The 17706-nt window shown below is 47.4% G+C and overlaps 1 protein-coding gene across 1 annotated transcript in view; it reads left to right on the plus strand.

Moving 5' to 3' along the window:
* The window catches only part of LOC107122608 (zinc finger protein 197-like), a 64597-nt gene that overhangs the window by 22200 nt on the left and 24691 nt on the right, over positions 1–17706 (plus strand). Inside the window, exons 4-6 of the mRNA XM_015425720.1 lie at positions 2929–3732; positions 4685–4871; positions 5893–6916. Coding sequence (XP_015281206.1) covers positions 2929–3732; positions 4685–4871; positions 5893–6916 — 2015 coding nt within the window. The remainder of the gene's footprint in view (positions 1–2928; positions 3733–4684; positions 4872–5892; positions 6917–17706) is intronic.

Consider the following 17706-nt stretch of genomic DNA (forward strand, 5'->3'; position numbering starts at 1 on the left):
TTTCTTTTCTTTTCTTTTTTCAATTTTTCTAATTTTTCGGGGAAAACCAAAAAGGCTTCAGGAAAAAAAAAAGAAAAAAACTGTTTTTTCCCTGAATTTTTCCAGTTTTTTTCCGGGCCTTCACATCTCTAATAGTGACCAGAACTGGACACAGTATTCCAAATGAGGCCGCACCATAGATCTATACAGAGGCTTTACAATAGCAGCCATTTTATTTCCAATCCCTTTCCTAATAGTCTCTAACACAGAGTTTCCCCTTTTCACCCCTGCAGCTCACTGGGTTGACACTTTCATTGAGTGTCATTTCCATTTCCACGACGACCCTGAGATCTTTTCCCCTCTCAGTCTCAGCAAGTTCAGACCCCACTAGCCTCTCCTTGAAGCTGGGATTTTTTGTCCCAGTGTGCATCACCTTACACTTACCAACAGTGAGCTTCATTTGCCACATTGTCACCAATGTTCCCTCTAAGCTGAGTTAGTGTGAGCTAGCTCACAGTTTTTTAGCCTCCAGCTCACACACTTTTGTCTTAGCTCAGGATGGCTCCAGAGCAAACTGATTTATGCAGGAGCCCAATCGCTCGCTCACAACTTTAGTGCCAGCAGCTCACAAAGTAGAATTTTTGTTCACAACACTCCACAGCTTAGAGGGAACATTGCTCCAGACCCCCTCTGGATGACAGCCAATGTTCCCTCTTAGCTGAGTTAGTGTGAGCTAGCTCACAGTTTTTTAGCCTCCAGCTCACACACTTTTGTCTTAGCTCAGGATGGCTCCAGAGCAAACTGATTTATGCAGGAGCCCAATCGCTCGCTCACAACTTTAGTGCCAGCAGCTCACAAAGTAGAATTTTTGCTCACCAGAGTGCGTGGCTTAGAGGGAACATTGATTGTCACCCACCCACCCAGCTTGTAGAGGTCCCCTTGGAGCTCTTCACAGCCAGTCTTGGTTTTTACCATCCTGAATAATTTGGTGTCATCTGCAAACCTGGCCACTACAGTACTCAGCCCTCATTCCAGATCACTGATGAATAAATTAAAGAGCACCAGCCCCAATACCGATCCTTGTGGGACCCCCACTGCTTACTTCCCTCCATTGTGAGAACTGTCCACTGATTCCTACTCTTTGCTTCCTGTCGTTTAACCATAAGAGAACCCGTCCTCTTATCCCACGACTGCTAAGTTTGCGCAGGAGTTTTAGGTGAGGTACATTGTCAAAAGCCTTTTGAAAGTCCACCTGTATAATGCCTGCCAGGTTACCATTGTCTACCTGCTTTTTAGATTTCTAATCCGGCTCTTTTATTTATGCACACGCGCACACACACATGTATATAAAACCATAAAAATAGTTTACAAATTTTAAAAATGTAAGTGGTGACATTAAAAACATACTCAATAATTCATGAAAACAGCACCCTAAATGCCTTCATTTACACTGAAAGAGAAAGCAGGGGCAAAAGTATCAAGAGCCAAAATGTCATTGGTTTAAATTATTTAAAATGCTTATATGCCCACCTTTTCTCCTGAACGTCTCAGGACCCAGAGGAAGGGCACAAGTGCTGTGGCCAGGCCTCCTGAAGGAGGTAGTCCCCTAAAGCTGAGTGATGGTATTCAGAGCAAGACCTCTGTTGGAGCGGGACAATATGGGGAATTTCACATTACCCAGTTTCACCCGGTTTCAAGCCGGTAATGATCCGTTTTGAAGTGAACCGGTACAGGGCTGCCATTTCACACAGGACTTTCCCCTACCGGAAAAGAGCCGGATCAGAAGCGGTTTGGCATTTCAGACTGCACCGCTTTGTTTTCCCGCCGTTTCCCACCCACGTGGGTGATCTTTTTTTTTTTAACGTTCGATTTATAGCGCTATAAAGCGAACGTTCAAAAAAAAAAAAAAAGCCGGAGATCGCCCGCGTGGGCGAAAAACGGCGTGAAAAAGCGCATCAGAATCGGGAGAGGAAACTGAGGACTACTTGGAAGCGGTTGACAGGTAAAATGCTTCAGCCCCGTTTCCTAAACAGGACAGAGGCATTTGTGTCTGAAATGACAAATATATTCCGGAAGGGAACCGGTTCTCAAACGGTTCTGTCTGAAATGACAGACTAGAAACCATTTGGGAACCGTTCCTCTTCCGGAATATATCGTCTGTCTGAAATTCCTCTGTCTTGGTCCAGGCCCCCGCCTGAAGGTGGAAAGTGCCATCAAACCACAGCTGATTCATGGTGACCCCTCAAGGGTTTTTCAAGGCAAGGGACCTTCAGACGTAGAATCATAGAGTTGGCAGGGACCTCCAGGGTCATCTAGTCCAACCCCCTGCACAATGCAGGAAATTCACAAACGCCTCCATCCGCCGCACTCCCAGTGACACCTGTTCCATGCCCAGAAGATGACAAAAACCCTCCAGGATCTCCAGGCAAACCGGCCTGGAGAAAAAAAATTGCTTCCTGACCCCAAAGTGGCAATCAGCATTTCCCTGGGCGTGTAAGAAAGGGCCACGTGAACTAAGCACTGACTTGGTTTGCCAGGGCCTGCCTCTGTGGAGCGACCCTGGACTTCCTTGCTGGTCTCCCATCCAAGTACTAAGCAGGCCCGACCCTGCTTAGCTTCTAAGATCTGACGAGATCGGGCTGGCCTGGGCCATCCAAGTCAGGGCCCCCAGAGGTTAGGCAATTTTATTTCCTCATCAATTTGGGAACTTGGCTCAGGACTGAGTTTCCTCTGGCTGCTTTGGGAGCGTGTGAATCTGTTCTTAGATGTGAGGAATACTGTCTCCTTAACTGGACCCTCCTCTTTCTGCAGAGCGTCTGCGTCGCTGTTTGGAAAGAGACAAATCTGGCTGAGGAAAATGGGAATGCTACAGGACAGATTGGAGTAGAATATACCATTCTGGAGGCTAACATTTCCCTGGCACGCTGACATTTGGACTTCGTGATGGAGAACGAGTGTGTGGAGGTGGAGGTGAACATGTCCGTAGGGGATGGGGCCTCCATAGTCCCACAGCAGGTGAAGGAGGAAGAGAACTCAGATGCCTTCAAGTTGTGTTCGCAGATGGAGGGAACAAAAGCCCCACAGATTCTACACGTAGGGAGTATCGGGGAGTTAGAGACGGCAGTCTCTCCTCATCTTATAAAAAAGGAGCCTGAGGAAGGGATCCAGCAGCATTGGGAGGCCCAGTGGCAGGAGTTCCTGAGTGCCCTACAGGCCCCTCACTCAGGATGGGAGGACGCGCAGATGTGTGAGGAGCCAACGCCGCCGTGGGAAGACACGAAGGCTTTCCTGGCCTCCTTTGAGCAGATTGCGTCAACGTGCCGCTGGCCTCGTGACAAGTGGGTGACCCTCCTTCTGCCGGCCCTCAGCAGAGAGGTCAGAGAGGCCTTCAGCACCCTTAGTGCCCAAGACAGAGAGGATTATGGGAAGATGAAGGCCGCCATCTTGCAAAGAGAGGCCGTCACGAGGGAGAGGCAGCGCCAGCACTTCAGGCAGTTCTGCTACCAGGAAGTGGAGGGGCCGAGAGCCGTTTATGGGCGACTCCGGGAACTTTGCTGTCAGTGGCTGAAAGCAGAAAAACACACAAAGGAGGAGATCGTGGAGCTGCTGATCCTGGAGCAGTTCCTGACCGTCCTTCCCCAGGAAATGCAGAGCTGGGTCCGGGAACGTGGTCCGGAGACCTGCATCCAGGCGGTGGCCCTGGCGGAAGATTTCCTCTTGAAGCAGAATGAGGCTATGAGGCCAAAAGAGCAGGTAAGAACATTCAGTGACAATATTTCCAAACAGGCCTATTCTTAGGACTTCACCATCAGTTTCCTCCTCTGCAATGCCCCCTCTAAGCTGTGGAGTCTTGTGAGCAAAAATTCTACTTTGGGAGCTACTGGCATTAAAGTTGTGAGCGAGCCATTTGGCTACTGCATAAATTAGTTTGCTCTGGAGCCCTCCTTCCTGAGCTGAGACAGAAATGTGTGAGCTGGAGGCTAAAAAACGGTGAGCTAGCTCACACTAACTCAGCTAAGAGGGAACGCTGCTCCTATGTATTTGTTGAATGGTGAGGGTCCAGTGGGGAACATATTGTCTGAGGGAACCCAATGTGTAAGGAGATTCATTTGCTACCATGGAGTTAGACATCTAGGTACGTCCAGTATGGGGTGATGGTGTCACCAATGAAGGATCAGTTAGGGACTCATCTGCTTGTAGTACTCTGCTTGCAGGTCCAATGGTCTGGATGGCATTACCAGGTCCGACTCAAGAAATATCTGGGGACTTTGGGGGTGGAGCAAGGATGTGACATCACTCTGGGAGAGGGGAGGGAAGAAGCACGATTGAACTCCAAAGCGAGCTCTAGCCATCACATTTAAAAGGACCGCTTTCCCTCCACTGGAAATAATGCAGGATGTGGGCACCTGGCCCAGTCTTTTTGAAACGTTGCTGGTTTTCTGAGGAGAGGCACCACATGCTATGCTGAAAATTTGGTGCCTCTACCTAAAAAAACAGTCCCCCCCAGATACCCATGGGTCGATTCTCTATTATACCCTAGGGGACTGGTCACCATAGGATATAATGGAGTGCTCACCTGACATTTCCCTCTCCCCCACCCCCCGCTTTCTGATAACCCTGAATCAGGAGGAGGGCCTCCAAACGAGGGGATCCCCTGCCCCAAACTGGGGATTGGCATTTAATGGGCTTTTCACGGCTGTTTCAGATGCCAGAACCTTTGCCTGAAGCAGCTGTCCTTCCTTCGGAGGGGAACAAGATTCCACCACCAGAGACTTGGAACCTCGTTGTGGAAGTCAAGCAGGAGTGGGAAGGAGAGGAATGGCTGCTGGGTAAGAACGCGCTGAACACAGGTTACAGCCTTGTGCTGAATCAGACCCGTCTGGTCTGCCCAGGTCAGTGCTGTCCACTGAGACGGGCAGCTGGTCTCCAGGGTCTCAGGTTTTTCACCTCACCTACCACCTGACCCTTTTATCTGGAGATGCCGAGGGATTGAAACTGGGACCTTCTGCATGCCAAGCAGAGGCTCCACCACTGTCAAGCTCGCTCGCCTCCTTCCCCGCTGCCCTGCCCCTGGCCGTGGTGCCTCGGTGTCCCCTTCAGGCGTGGCGGCCCTGGGAGCGAGGTCGGGGTTAAGGGAAGTGTGTCAACGATGCCTCAGCGTGACAGGGGACAGGGTTTAGCGTCACCCTGGTGGTCCCTCTGTTGGCAGGGTACATGGCTTTGGACCAGCTGGGTCCCAAGAGGCGTGTCCTTAGCTGAGCGTGTTCTCTCTCTCTCTCCCCACCGCACCAATCGCTGCGCTCCTTAGCCAGTCCGTGCTGCTCCTCTTCGACCCCTCGGTGTCTCCTCCTTTTATTCCCCGTTCCCATTCCCAGCACCACCCCTCGACCCCGCCGGCTCTCCTGCCTTCCTGACCCCGCCCTCCTTCAAGACACTCACAGGGTGTCTGTTGTGGGGAGAGGAAGGGAAGGTGATTGTAAGCTGCTCCTCCACATGAAGGCAGCTGGGTGACCTTGGGTCAGTCACAGTTATCTCAGAGCTGTTCTCTCTCGAGAGCAGTTTCTGTCAGAGGTCTCTCAGCCCCACCTACCTCACAGGGTGTCTGTTGTGGGGAGAGGAAGGGAAGGAGATTGTAAGCTGCTCCGAGACTCCTTTGGGTAGTGAAGGGTGGGGTACAAAAACCAACGTCTTCTCCTCCTCCTCCTCCTCCTCCTCCTCTTTAGACTCCTGTGTCTGAAGCAAACATGCATGAGGTAGATATGGTTACTCAGAGAAAAAAACATGTCCGTAGGCATTCTCAAGCATTCACATCTTTCTCCTCATCCTGTAGAACTTCTCATTCTTTAATGTCTTCAACTGTGTGTTTGGAAAGTTACCCAGAGAAGGACACATGGCTGTGTTTCTTTTCCGCAGGCGACGGGCAAGTGGGCACGATCCAAGTGGACAATATCGATCCGAGTGGTCCCCACCAAGGCGCGCCAGAGGCGTCACCAGGAAGTGGCAATGCATTCCAGCACTGTGAAGAAGAGACAAGAGTTGGGAGTAAGACAGCCTCATGTGGGAAGCAGAGAGCCAAACCCGGGAAGAAAACAGATGAACCTGTCACTAAAGGCGATTGGGAAGAAACCAAGCTTGTCAAAAATATCCATCACTGTGCCTGTGGGGAGAGTTTCGGAAGTAGCCTAGGTCTTCAAATGCACGAGAGAACACACTCTGGAGAGACACAGGACAAGTATTCAGAAAGTAGGAAAAGGTCCAGTGGTGCCGGTGAACTCCGGAGCCCTGAACGAACTCGCGCCGGAGAAAAACCGTTTCAGTGTTCGATGTGTCAGAAGAGTTTTGCGAGTGGTTCCAACCTTATCGCTCACGAGAGAATTCACACAGGAGAGAAACCTTTCAAGTGTTTAAAATGTGGGAAGATTTTCCGTCAAAAGGGAACCCTTTCGACGCATGAAAAGATTCACATAGGGGAGAAGCCATATAAGTGTTCCCAGTGTGGGAAGAGTTTCCACCAGAAGGGAAACCTTACGACACACGAAAAGATTCACGTCGAGGCGAAACCATTCCAGTGCTCTATGTGTCAGAAGAGTTTTGCGAGCGGCTCCAACCTGATTGCGCACGAAAGGATTCACACAGGAGAGAAACCCTACACATGCTCGAAATGTGGGAAGAACTTCCGTCAGAAGGGGACCCTCTCCACACATGAAAAAATCCACATTGGGGACAAACCGTACAAGTGTTCCCAGTGTGGGAAAGGCTTCCGTAGCTCTACTGAGCTCACTGTCCACGAAAGGATCCATACTGGAGAGAAACCATACAAATGCTCAGTGTGTCAGAAAAGCTTCAGCGACGGCTCCAATCTCATTACGCACCAGAGGATTCACACGGGGAAGAAACCATATAAGTGTGCCCTGTGTGGGAAATGTTTCTGCCAGAGGTCGGGCCTCATGACGCACGAGCGTGTTCACACGGGACAGAAAAGGCGCTCGGCGGGTCAAAAGGGTGCCCCTGTTGGCGCCAGCGTTGTGCCTCAGAATACAAACCCTGGAGGGGACTCAAATACAAGCGCTGATGGTGGGGAAGCTTCTGTCAGCGCTCAGGATGCCGGGCACTTTAAAAGCGATGTATCATATGAACTAGAAGAGCAGCCATTTGCAGATGTCGGACAGGGCTCGCTTGAGGTCGTTGCTGTCTGTCAGTTGAGGGAATCTAAAATGGAGGAAAGCCCACCCTGCTGTTGACTTCCCCTGGAAGTCTTGGATCAGTTTCCTGAAATGGTCTTTTATCTATTTTCCCACTTGCTTAGTTGAAGAATGAGATACAAATCAGCCCCCACTTTGGTGGGAGGCCTCCCACCAGCAGCCCCAGTTGCCTGCCAGTTTGGTGTAGTGATTAAGAACATGGACTCTAATCTGGGAGAACTGGGTTTGATTCCCCACTCTTCTACATGCAGCTGCTGGTGTGACCTTGGGTCAGTCACAGTTCTCTCAGAGCTGTTCTCTCACGAGCAGTTCTCTCAAGAGCTCTCTCAGCCCCACCTACCTCGCAATGTTCCCTCTAAGCTGAGTTAGTGTGAGCTAGCTCACAGTTTTTTAGCCTCCAGCTCACACATTTTTGTCTTAGCTCAGGAAGGAGGGCTCCAGAGCAAACTAATTTATGCAGTGGCCAAATTACTCTCTCAGAACTTTAATGCCAGTAGCTCACAAAGTAGAATTTTTGCTCACAAGACTCCACAGCTTAGAGGGAACATTGCTCACAGGATGTCTGTTGTGGGGGAGGGGAAGGGAAAGGAGATTGTAAGTCGCTCTGAGACTCCTTCAGGTAGTGAAGGGTGGGGTATAAATCCAATCTCTTTTCTTCTTTTTCTCCTCCTCCTCTCCGAACAGTAGTGGAAGGGGGGGGGGAGATGATGTCAACTGTTTCACTACGTCACTTCCAGGAGAAACCCAGAAGTGAAATAGGGTAGCTCCGCAATTCTTAGAGATATCTATGTCACTTCTGGTTCCCCCCCCCCCAGAACTGACAAAACAATGTAGCCAAGGTCATGCTCTCCCCACCCCGTGTCCCCACCTCCAACCTTAGATGGGTCTGGCAATCCTAGACAGAAACTGCGACGTTAAAATGAAATGGTCTTCTGAGAAAAGAGGAAAACTAAGAGTACGCACAAATGATAAATACGCATTTTCCAAAGAAGTAATTAAGATTCAGATGAGAACGTATGATCTGCATTAAAACTTAACAGCTAACTTTAAAGCAGGCATGCAGTCAGAAATAAGGGCTTAAGTGCTCTGGGAAGGGTAGACATCCATGTTCTAGGGCTGCCAACCTGCAGGTGGTGGCTGTTACAACTGATCTCCAGGTGATAGAGATCAGTTCACCTGGAAATAATGGCCACTTTGGAAGGCAGACTCTATGGCATTGAAGTCCCTCCCCAAACTCCACCCTCCTCAGGCTCCACCCCCACGATCGCTAGGTATTTCCCAACCCGGAGCTGTCAGCCCTCATTTAGACTTCTGCCGTGGGTTGTATGCGGAGATGCTTGTGAAGAGCGTTCAGAAACTACAGTGGGTCCAGAATAGAACCACCAGGTGACTGACTGGGAGCAGCAAATCCAGTCACGTCTCACCACTGCTTTTAAGGTCTGCCCTGGGAACAAAAGCATTGTGTCTTTTTTAAACTTGCAAAAGCCCAGACTGGAACCACAGGATCTCAGAAAAGACTGTCTGCTCCTACATATGAATCTGCCCCCTTGTTATGTGCATTCTGGAAGTCCTGGATGTTCCTACCTTGGAGAGCGAGGTGGGTCGCTACTAGGGGGGGAAGGCGTTTTCTGGGGTGGAAGGCGTTTTCTGGGGTGGCACCAGGGCTATTTTTGGGCAGGAACGCACAGGAACGGAGTTCCGGCTGGCTCCTCCTAAATTGGCCACGCCCAGCAGGAACTCATTAGTATAATAGGCCACACCCAACAGCAGAAAATCATTAGGATTGACTACATTAGGGAGGTGTGGCCTAACATGCAAAGGAGTTCCTGCTACAAAAAAGGCCCTGGGCTTTGGCAACAAACAAGGTAAACAGAATAAGAAGCAAAAGGTGGGTGTGGCTGGATGACCACACTTCTGGTAACATGGGGGTGCGGCCTAATGTGCTAATGAGCTGTGCTGTCAGGGGTGTGGCCTAATATGCTAATGAGTTCCTTCTGGGCTTTTTCTACAAAAAGAGCCCTGGCGTGGCACCAACACCATACCATCCATATTCCCCAGGCCGTTGCCTTACAGTGGCTGGTTGGGAAAAAAACTTTTCTCAGTTGTGCGAGCCTTTGACAGCACTTCACGTTGATGGTGCTTTACTTACGTTTGTGTTTTTATTTACTGTTACATCTGCTGCTGTTTCATTTTGCTTGCTGTTTGATTCTAGTGCTTTTGTATGTGTTGTGTGTGTTTGTGTAGCTGGAAGTAGCCTTGGGGACTAGTTTTGGAGGAAAGATGGGAGGCAAAGAAATTATATATAAAAAAAGATGGAGGAAGACGTTCCATAGGACATTTATGACTCATGATTAGACAGTGTCATTGTAGGAGCATGGGTGCTATGCAGTGTCCGTGGGTGTCATGGTGACCACCTACACCTTTTCCGGTGCCCACCAGATGTTTTTAGGAAGTGGGTGGGGCCAGGTAGGTCTTTTGCCCAGCAAGGCTTCCGGTTGACTTTTGGAGATTTGATTGGCTGTAGATTTGATCTATACCAGAGGTGTCAAACATGCGGCCCAGGGGCCGATCAGGCCCCCGGAGGGCTTCTACCAGGCCCACAGTGGAACTGGCTGCCGTCTGCTTCTTCTTCCACTTCTGCTGCTGCTGCATCACCGTAGGTTTGCAGCTTACAGATACACACCTGAACACCACACTCAAGATTGCAACAGCACAGACATTTTGAGGCAATCATTCAGAGCAAGAGGTGCTAATGTTTTAAGCATGTTTTTATTTTAAGTAAAAAAAAACCTTTGTGTTTGTGTCCTTTTATAAAGTTTATATCTCCGTTACCTGGCATTACATTTTATGACACACATGGCCTGGCCCAATAAGGTCTCATTTATGTCAGATCTGGCCCTCATAACAAATGAGTTCGACACCCCTGATCTATACTGTGTGATTGAAGTTAAGCTGTGGCAGCCATTTTGTAGCTGGCTCCGCCTCCTGCAGCAGTCATTTTGTGCCAGCCATTTTTTTTTTTTTTGCTGTGCCTACCATGCTGTGTTAGAATTTCAAACATGCCGACAGGCTCAAAAAGGTTGGAGACTCCTGGTCCAGCAGAATGTGTGGTCAGAACTCTCCACAAATCAGGAGCATTTCAGAACTCTTTATGGGTAAATGCCTATAATGAAGCTTCAATTTGTCTGTGTTGGTCTCCAGAAGAAGGAAACAGGTTCCCTGCCAGCAGCTGCTAACACATTCTGTAACAGCTGGGAAATGTTCACAATATTAGCTGACTGAATTTCTGGCAAGGATGTGAAATACCAAATATACAAGAGGATATTTATTGGGATTGCCAACTCCGACTTGAGAAATTCTTGGGACATTTGGGCACGGCTGTATCTGTGGAATGCAGAATTTGGGGAGAGAAGGGAGCTCAATGGGTATGTGATATCACTCTAGGACTTTCATTTCTCCTAGACTTTATGGTCTAATCTCCAAAACTGCCAATTCCTTCTGCGGAACTGATCTCTGTAGTCTGGAGATCAGCTATAACTAGAGATGTAAAATTTCTGGAAATTTTGAAGCTCGGAAAAAAACCCATTTTTTCCAGGAAAATTTTTCGGAAAAATTGAAAAAAATGCTACATTAGCACTTCTTTTGTCTTTTCTAGATTGAAAGTCATTCTGTTACTTTAGGAACATAAACTATGACTATGGACATTTTTACTTGGCATGAAATTATCACAACTAGCATATTTAAAATATAGTGTATCCAAACAGTTATTACAAACAGAATACCCGCCCACATGCAAAAACAAAACAAACCTTTTTCTTTTCTCGTGACAATAGCACCTCCTAAAGGAAGAAATGCATCTTGTTCTAGCATTGGAGAGTTCAGTTTTTAACCTGGGACTTGCTTGTCAGTGCACAGAAATTAGATCAATCTGATACCATATATATATATTTTAGAAATGATTTGGAAAATGTTTGAACACCTTGTTTTAAAATATTTTATTCATCATGTTAAAATAAAACGTTTTATAATCAATTTTTTTTCTTTTATTTTTTCAATTTTTCCAATTTTTCGGAAAAAAACAAAAAAGGCTTCGGGGAAAAAACTGGGGTTTTTTCCGAATTTTCCCGTTTTTTTCCCGGGCCTTCACATCTCTAGCTATAACTCCGAGGAAATTCCAGGTCACACCTGGATGTTGTAGGGCTGCCCCACTCAAAGGGCCCCCGACCCACCGGTCCTGATCCGGCTGGCGGGGGGAACCCCACCCCCAAAGTGGCCAGATCGGGCTGACGTGCCCGGCGTGATGCTCTAGCAATCACCCTGAAAACTCTATGGTACAGCGTCACCTGGCAACATGCCCAGTGTGATGACGTCACTTCTAGGTGATGTTATTGTGGCACACATGCGCTATGCGTGCGCACAAATGTCCCAGACTGGGACTGCCACTCCAGCCAGTAAGTCACTTGGCAACCCTAGGATGTTGGCAACCCTAGTACTTATGAAAAAACTCTTCGAATTGTTTATTTTTTTAGATGGGAGGGGTAACAAAGGTAAATGATTTTTTTTTATGGGTTTGAGCTTCCCCTTTGTTCCCTTCTCAGCTAATTCTGTTCTCCACATTTCGTGTCTCCTGGAGCATGCTCAGTCTTTATTATTTTTCTTCTGGTTAATTTACAAAGTTGTATTTGCCAGAATATCTGTGTCTTTGGAGCCCCCTAACTTTGTAAAAAACAACAACAACCCATTGTCTGTGGAAAGCCTTGTTTTGCTAATTTCAAGATTGGCAAAAGCGACCTACTACTATTATATAGAACAATGAAATGATTTCTCATCTGCTTCATTTTAAAATTGTGTGTTTCTTAATTATACGCAATAAATTTAACCAAGACTCAGACACAACTTTAATTGCAATGAATTCACTGAACGTAAGAAGGGATTTGATATTTCTGGCTTCTGGTGATCAACCGTTTTCAAACTATGTTCAAAAGAATGCTGGTGTTTCTTAGGCTTAGAGGTACCACATCTAGCTTGGTAAATTTCCTGGAGATTTGGGATGGGGGTCCCTGGGGCGGGCAGAGCTTGGGGAGGGAAGAGACTCTTGGAATGTGATATTACCCTAGGAATTCAGTTTCTCCTAGACTCTATGACAAACCATAGAATCTGCCCTCCAGAAGTACCATTTCTTCCAGGAGAACTGATGGATGTAGTCTGGAGATCAGGTATCGTTCTTGAAGAACTCTAGACCCCGTCTTAAGGTCAGTAACCCCAGTTAGGCCTAATTTTTTTTATAGTGGTAAACCTTGGTCTGGGTATAACTTCATGTAGCAGCTGGGGATCAAATGACTGAGTGTTCTTCCATAGGGGGAGAAATCCTTGTGCATAGAGAAAAGCAGCATGTCAGGGAAATGCAAGATTAACACCTGATATATTATTATGTATTTATTATATTTATTTTATTAATTCAGTTTCTATACCGCTCAATCCCGGAGGCTCTGAGCGGTTTACATAGCCATATTATACTTCCTATCTAGGGCCACAATGTATATAGGTGAGGTGAGTGCCTACCAGGCACCCTGCCGGCTTGTTCTTTCTTCTTCCTGCGGCTTCATGGTGGGTTCTATCTCGGCGACTGTGTGACAACTGCTGCACCGGCCTCTGTCTGATTAGCTCCGGCCGTACTGAGTCCCTGCGTCGCTGCGTCTCTGGACCAGTCCCCACCCGGAACGTCTGCAGCTTGATGTTGGTTTCGCCGCCATGTTCTTTTTTGCCAGATCGCCGCTGTCGTCTACCACCGTTGTCTGCCACCACCACAGGTCTTCTTCGCTGCTACTGCGCCGGAAGGTGGGTGCCCCCCTGCACCTAAGGCTAAGCTATCGAACCGCTGGGTATCTCTGTTTCTGTGTGTAACAGTGTTCTCTAAGCTGAGTTAGTGTGAGCTAGCTCTCAGTTTTTCAGCCTCCGGATCACACATTTTTGTCTTTGGAAGGATGGCTCCAGAGCAAACTAATTTATGCAGTAGCCAAATTGCTCGCTCACAACTTCAGTGCCGGTAGTTCACAAAGTAGATTTTTTTCTCGCAAGACTCCACAGCTTAGAGGGAGCATCGGTAGGAACTATTTTATTTTGTGGAGGAACAGTCTACCATGTGAACCCCTCAAGGAATTAGCAAAACCCAGATAAAGGATTACCACCTCAGTAGGAACTAGGCCTCTCATAAGGGTGTTACAAGAGATTCCTCGGTGAACTGATTAGTGATGCTGAACAAACTCCCATCTTCCTGTGCAGGACAGGCACGAGGACCTGTTACATACATTCTAGGTCAGTGGTCTTCAGCCTTTCTGGACTCAGAACCCACTGAATTGTAAAGCACAGCTGTGTCATGTGACAGGAAGAGAGGGAGTCCAAATTATGACATCACCAGCTTCAAGTCCAGGACTGCTGGTGGGCAGCAGACCAAGAGGACCAAGGATAAGAAACAAGTAGTCAAACAACAGGAGGCAGGGGTCATTTCCTGCAGGAGCGCACAGGAGCGGAGCTCCGGCAGTAAAGAGCCCAGGGGGGCGGGCACATGCAACAAGCCCCGCCCCCTGCTCCCAGCAGCCCTCAGCCAGAGCAAGAAGCAGCCAGGTAAGTTGCAGAGCTCCCCCCCTGCCCAAAACAGTCCAGTGGCACGTTTAAGACCAAGTTTTATTCAGGTACAAGCTCTCCCTCCTCTGCGAGGACAGATCTGCACGTTTCCTCCCCTCCAATAGCTAGCAATCCAAAACAGTCCAGTGGAGCCTGATCGGTGGGTGTTGCCTTCTGACACACTTCCAGTGATGTCATGGGGCGTGGCATATGCAAATAAGTTATGCTAATGAGTTATGTTAATGAGCTCCTGCACCTCTTTGTCTACGAAATGACGAGGTATACCATACTGAGGGAAAAGCCAAGGGTCAGAACCACAGGGCAATTTTTTCTACTGCTAAGAGACCATGTGTGCAAAAAGAGGCATCAGTTAGAGCAACCTTGTTGACTATGGATTTCCTTCCCAAAGGCAGCCTCTCAAAATGACACCTCCAGAGGGTCTCACTAACCAATCAGTGGGGTTCCATGGCCCACCTGAAGGTCCTGGCCTCTGGGTTGTAGATCACTGTTCTAGGTCCTGCATCTCCGTTCTTGTGGAGGCAATGACACTGTCTAACCATCTCATCCTTTGCCGTCCCCGTCTTCTTTGACCTTCAATCTTTCCCAGCATCAGGGTCTTCTCCAGTGAGTGCTCCCTTCTCATTTGGTGGCCAAAGTATTTGAGCTTCAGTTTCATTATCTGGCCTTCCAGGGAACAGTCAGGGTTGATTTCTTTGAGGATTGACTGATTTGTTCTTCTTGCAGTCCAAGGGACTCTCAAGAGTCTTCTCCAGCACCATAGTTCAAAAGAATCTATTCTTCGGCGCTCGGCCTTCCTTATAGTCCAGCTCTCGCAGCCATACATGACTACTGGGAATACCATTGCTTTGACCATGCGGACTTTTGTTGGCAGGGTGATGTCTCTACTTTTTATCATGCTGTTTAGGTTCGCCATCGCTTTCCTCCCAAGGAGCAGGCGTCTTTTAATTTCATGGCTGCAGTCACAGTCTGCGGTGATCTGGGATCCCAGGAACGTGAAGTCTGTCACTACTTCCACGACTTCCCCTTCTATTTGCCAAGGAGTGATGGGGCCGGATGCCATGATCTTAGTTTTTTTGATGTTGAGCTTCAAGCCCACTTTTGCGCTCTCCTCTTTTACTCTGAGCAAGAGGCTCTTTAGATCCTTTTCACTTTCAGCCATTAGAGTGGTATCATCTGCATATCTGAGGTTGTTGATCTTTTCCCCAGCAATCTTAATTCCCGCTTGTGATTCATCCAGGCCAGCATTTCGCATGATGTACTCTGCATATATATTAAATAAGCAAGGTGACAGTATACATCCTTGTCGTACTCCTTTTCCTATGCTGAACCAATCAGTTGTTCCGTATCCGGTTCTAACTGTCGCTTCTTGGCCCTTATACAGGTTTCTCAAGAGACATGTGAGGTGGTCTGGTACTCCCATCTCTTTAAGGACCTGCCATAGTTTGTTGTGATCCACACAGTCAAAAGCTTTAGCATAGTCAATGAAGCAGAAGTAGATATTTTTCTGGTACTCTCTTGCTTTCTCCATAATCCAGCGAATGTTGGCAATTTGATCTCTAGTTCCTCTACCTCTTCGAAACCCAGCTTGTACTTCTGGTAGTTCTCTATCCACGTACTGTTGAAGCCTAGCTTGTAGGATCTTGAGCATGACCTTGCTAGCGTGTGATATGAGTGCAATTGTGCGATAGTTTGAACATTCCTTGGCGTTGCCCTTCTTTGGGATTGGAATGTATACTGATCTTTTCCAATCCTGTGGCCACTGTTGCGTTTTCCAAATTTGCTGGCAAATGGAGTGCAGCACTTTAACAGCATCATCTTCTAAGACTTTGAATAGCTCAGCTGGAATACCATCACCTCCACTAGCTTTGTTGTTAGTAATGTTTTCTAAGGCCCATTTAACTTCACATTCCAGGATGTCTGGCTCGAGGTCAGTGATTATACCGTCGTGGTTGTCAAGGACATCGAGGTCTTTCTTGTATAGTTCTTCTGTGTATTCTTGCCATCTTTTCCTAATCTCTTCTGCTTCTGTTAGGTCCCTACCGTTTTTGTCCTTTATCATGGCCAGCTTTGCATGGAACGCTCCCTTGATTTCTCCAATTTTCTTGAAGAGATCTCTAGTCCTTCCCATTCTATTGTTTTCTTCTATTACTTTGCACTGTTCATTCAGGAAGGCCTCCTTATCTCTCCTTGCTGTTCTCTGGAAATCTGCATTCAGTTGGGTAAATCTTTCCTTTTCACCTTTGCCTTTCGCTTTCCTTCTTTCCTCTGCTATTTGTAAAGCCTCATCAGAAAGCCACTTTGCTTTCTTGCATTTCTTTTTCTTTGGGATGGTGGTGATTGCTGCCTCCTGTACAATGTCACGAACCTCCGTCCATAGTTCTTCAGGCACTCTATCTATCAAATCTAGACCCTTGAATCTATTCTTCACCTCTACTGTATATTCATCTAGGTCAAACCTGAATGGCCTAGTGGTTTTCCCAATTTTCTTCAGTTTAAGCCTGAATTTTGCAATGAGTAGCTCATGATCTGAACCACAGTCAGCTCCAGGTCTTGTTTTTACTGACTGGATAGAGCTTCTCCATCTTTGACTGCAAATTATATAGTCAATCTGATTTCGGTGATGTCCATGTGTAGAGTCGCCTCTTAGGTTGTTGGAAAAGGGCGTTCGCTATGACCAGTGTGTTCTCTTGACAAAACTCTGTTAACCTTTGCCCTGCTTCATTTTGCTTTCCAAGGCCAAACTTGTCTGTTATTCCGGTTACCTTTTGACTTCGTACTTTAGCATTCCAGTCCCCTATGATGATGAGGTCATCATTTTTTGGTGTTAGTTCTATGAGGTGTTGTAGGTCTTCATAGAACCGGTCCACTTCAGCCTCTTCTGCATCAGTGGTAGCAATGTGAAAAGGGTTATCTGAAAATGGAGTCTCAGCCAGTCAACACCCTTTACGACAATAGTTAGATCTACAGAGTTCAGGTCAGAGTCCCAGAAAGGCCCGGAAATGTGAGGGAGGATGTGATGGAAACACCAAAGCAGCCACTCTCCTTCCTTAGGGCTAGTGGGAAAGCAGCTTTATTGGAACCCTTTCTTTGCCCCTAGATTAGAGGGTGTTTTGCTAAGCCCTGCAGGGATAGTGAGAACAAAAATTCGGGGAAGAAACTAACTTCCCCGAAACAGAAAGAGAATCAAATAGCAGTCAAGGCAGAGAACCCGTGGCCGCAATAGAGACTCTGAATCAGGCATGTCCGGGTTTCAGTGGGGAAGGGGGGGGGAGAACAGCCAATTTTCTTTCCATAGTCTCCCTACCAACATCTGGGCTCTGTCTTTGAAACTGATCACTGGTGTTGAGAACTCCCAAGTGGAGAAACTCCTGGAGATTTGGAGGTGAAGCCTGGGAAGGGAGGGGGCTGAGGAGAGGAAGGACCTCCATGGAATATAATGCCACTAGAGTCCACCCTCCAAAGCAGCCATTTTCTCCAGGGGAACTGATCTCTGTAGTCTGGGGATAAACTGTAATTTCAGGAGACAGCCAGGCCTCACCTAGAAGTTAAAAATGAGAGATCATGGGAGGCAGTGGAAATCCAAAAACAACATTTGTGACAAAAATAACGAGGAGTCAATAAAGATAAGTTGCAAAATCATTTACGGTAGTAATTCTGTAGAAAATTCTCTTCTATTATCTATTATAATAGAATTTTCTACAGAATTACTACAGTAAATGATTTTGCAACATATCTTTATTGACTCTGTTATTTTTGTCACGGGTGTTGTTTTTGGATTTCCACTCACCTAGAAGTTGGCAACCCCAGATCAGACACTGTATTTACCAGAAACCATAGAGTTTTGCCTAAATGCTAGAGCGCCCCCCGCATGACATGCCCC

Source organism: Gekko japonicus, unplaced genomic scaffold (assembly GCF_001447785.1).
Source record: "Gekko japonicus isolate JY-2015 unplaced genomic scaffold, Gekko_japonicus_V1.1 scaffold1592, whole genome shotgun sequence".
NCBI classification, from domain to species: domain Eukaryota; kingdom Metazoa; phylum Chordata; class Lepidosauria; order Squamata; family Gekkonidae; genus Gekko; species Gekko japonicus.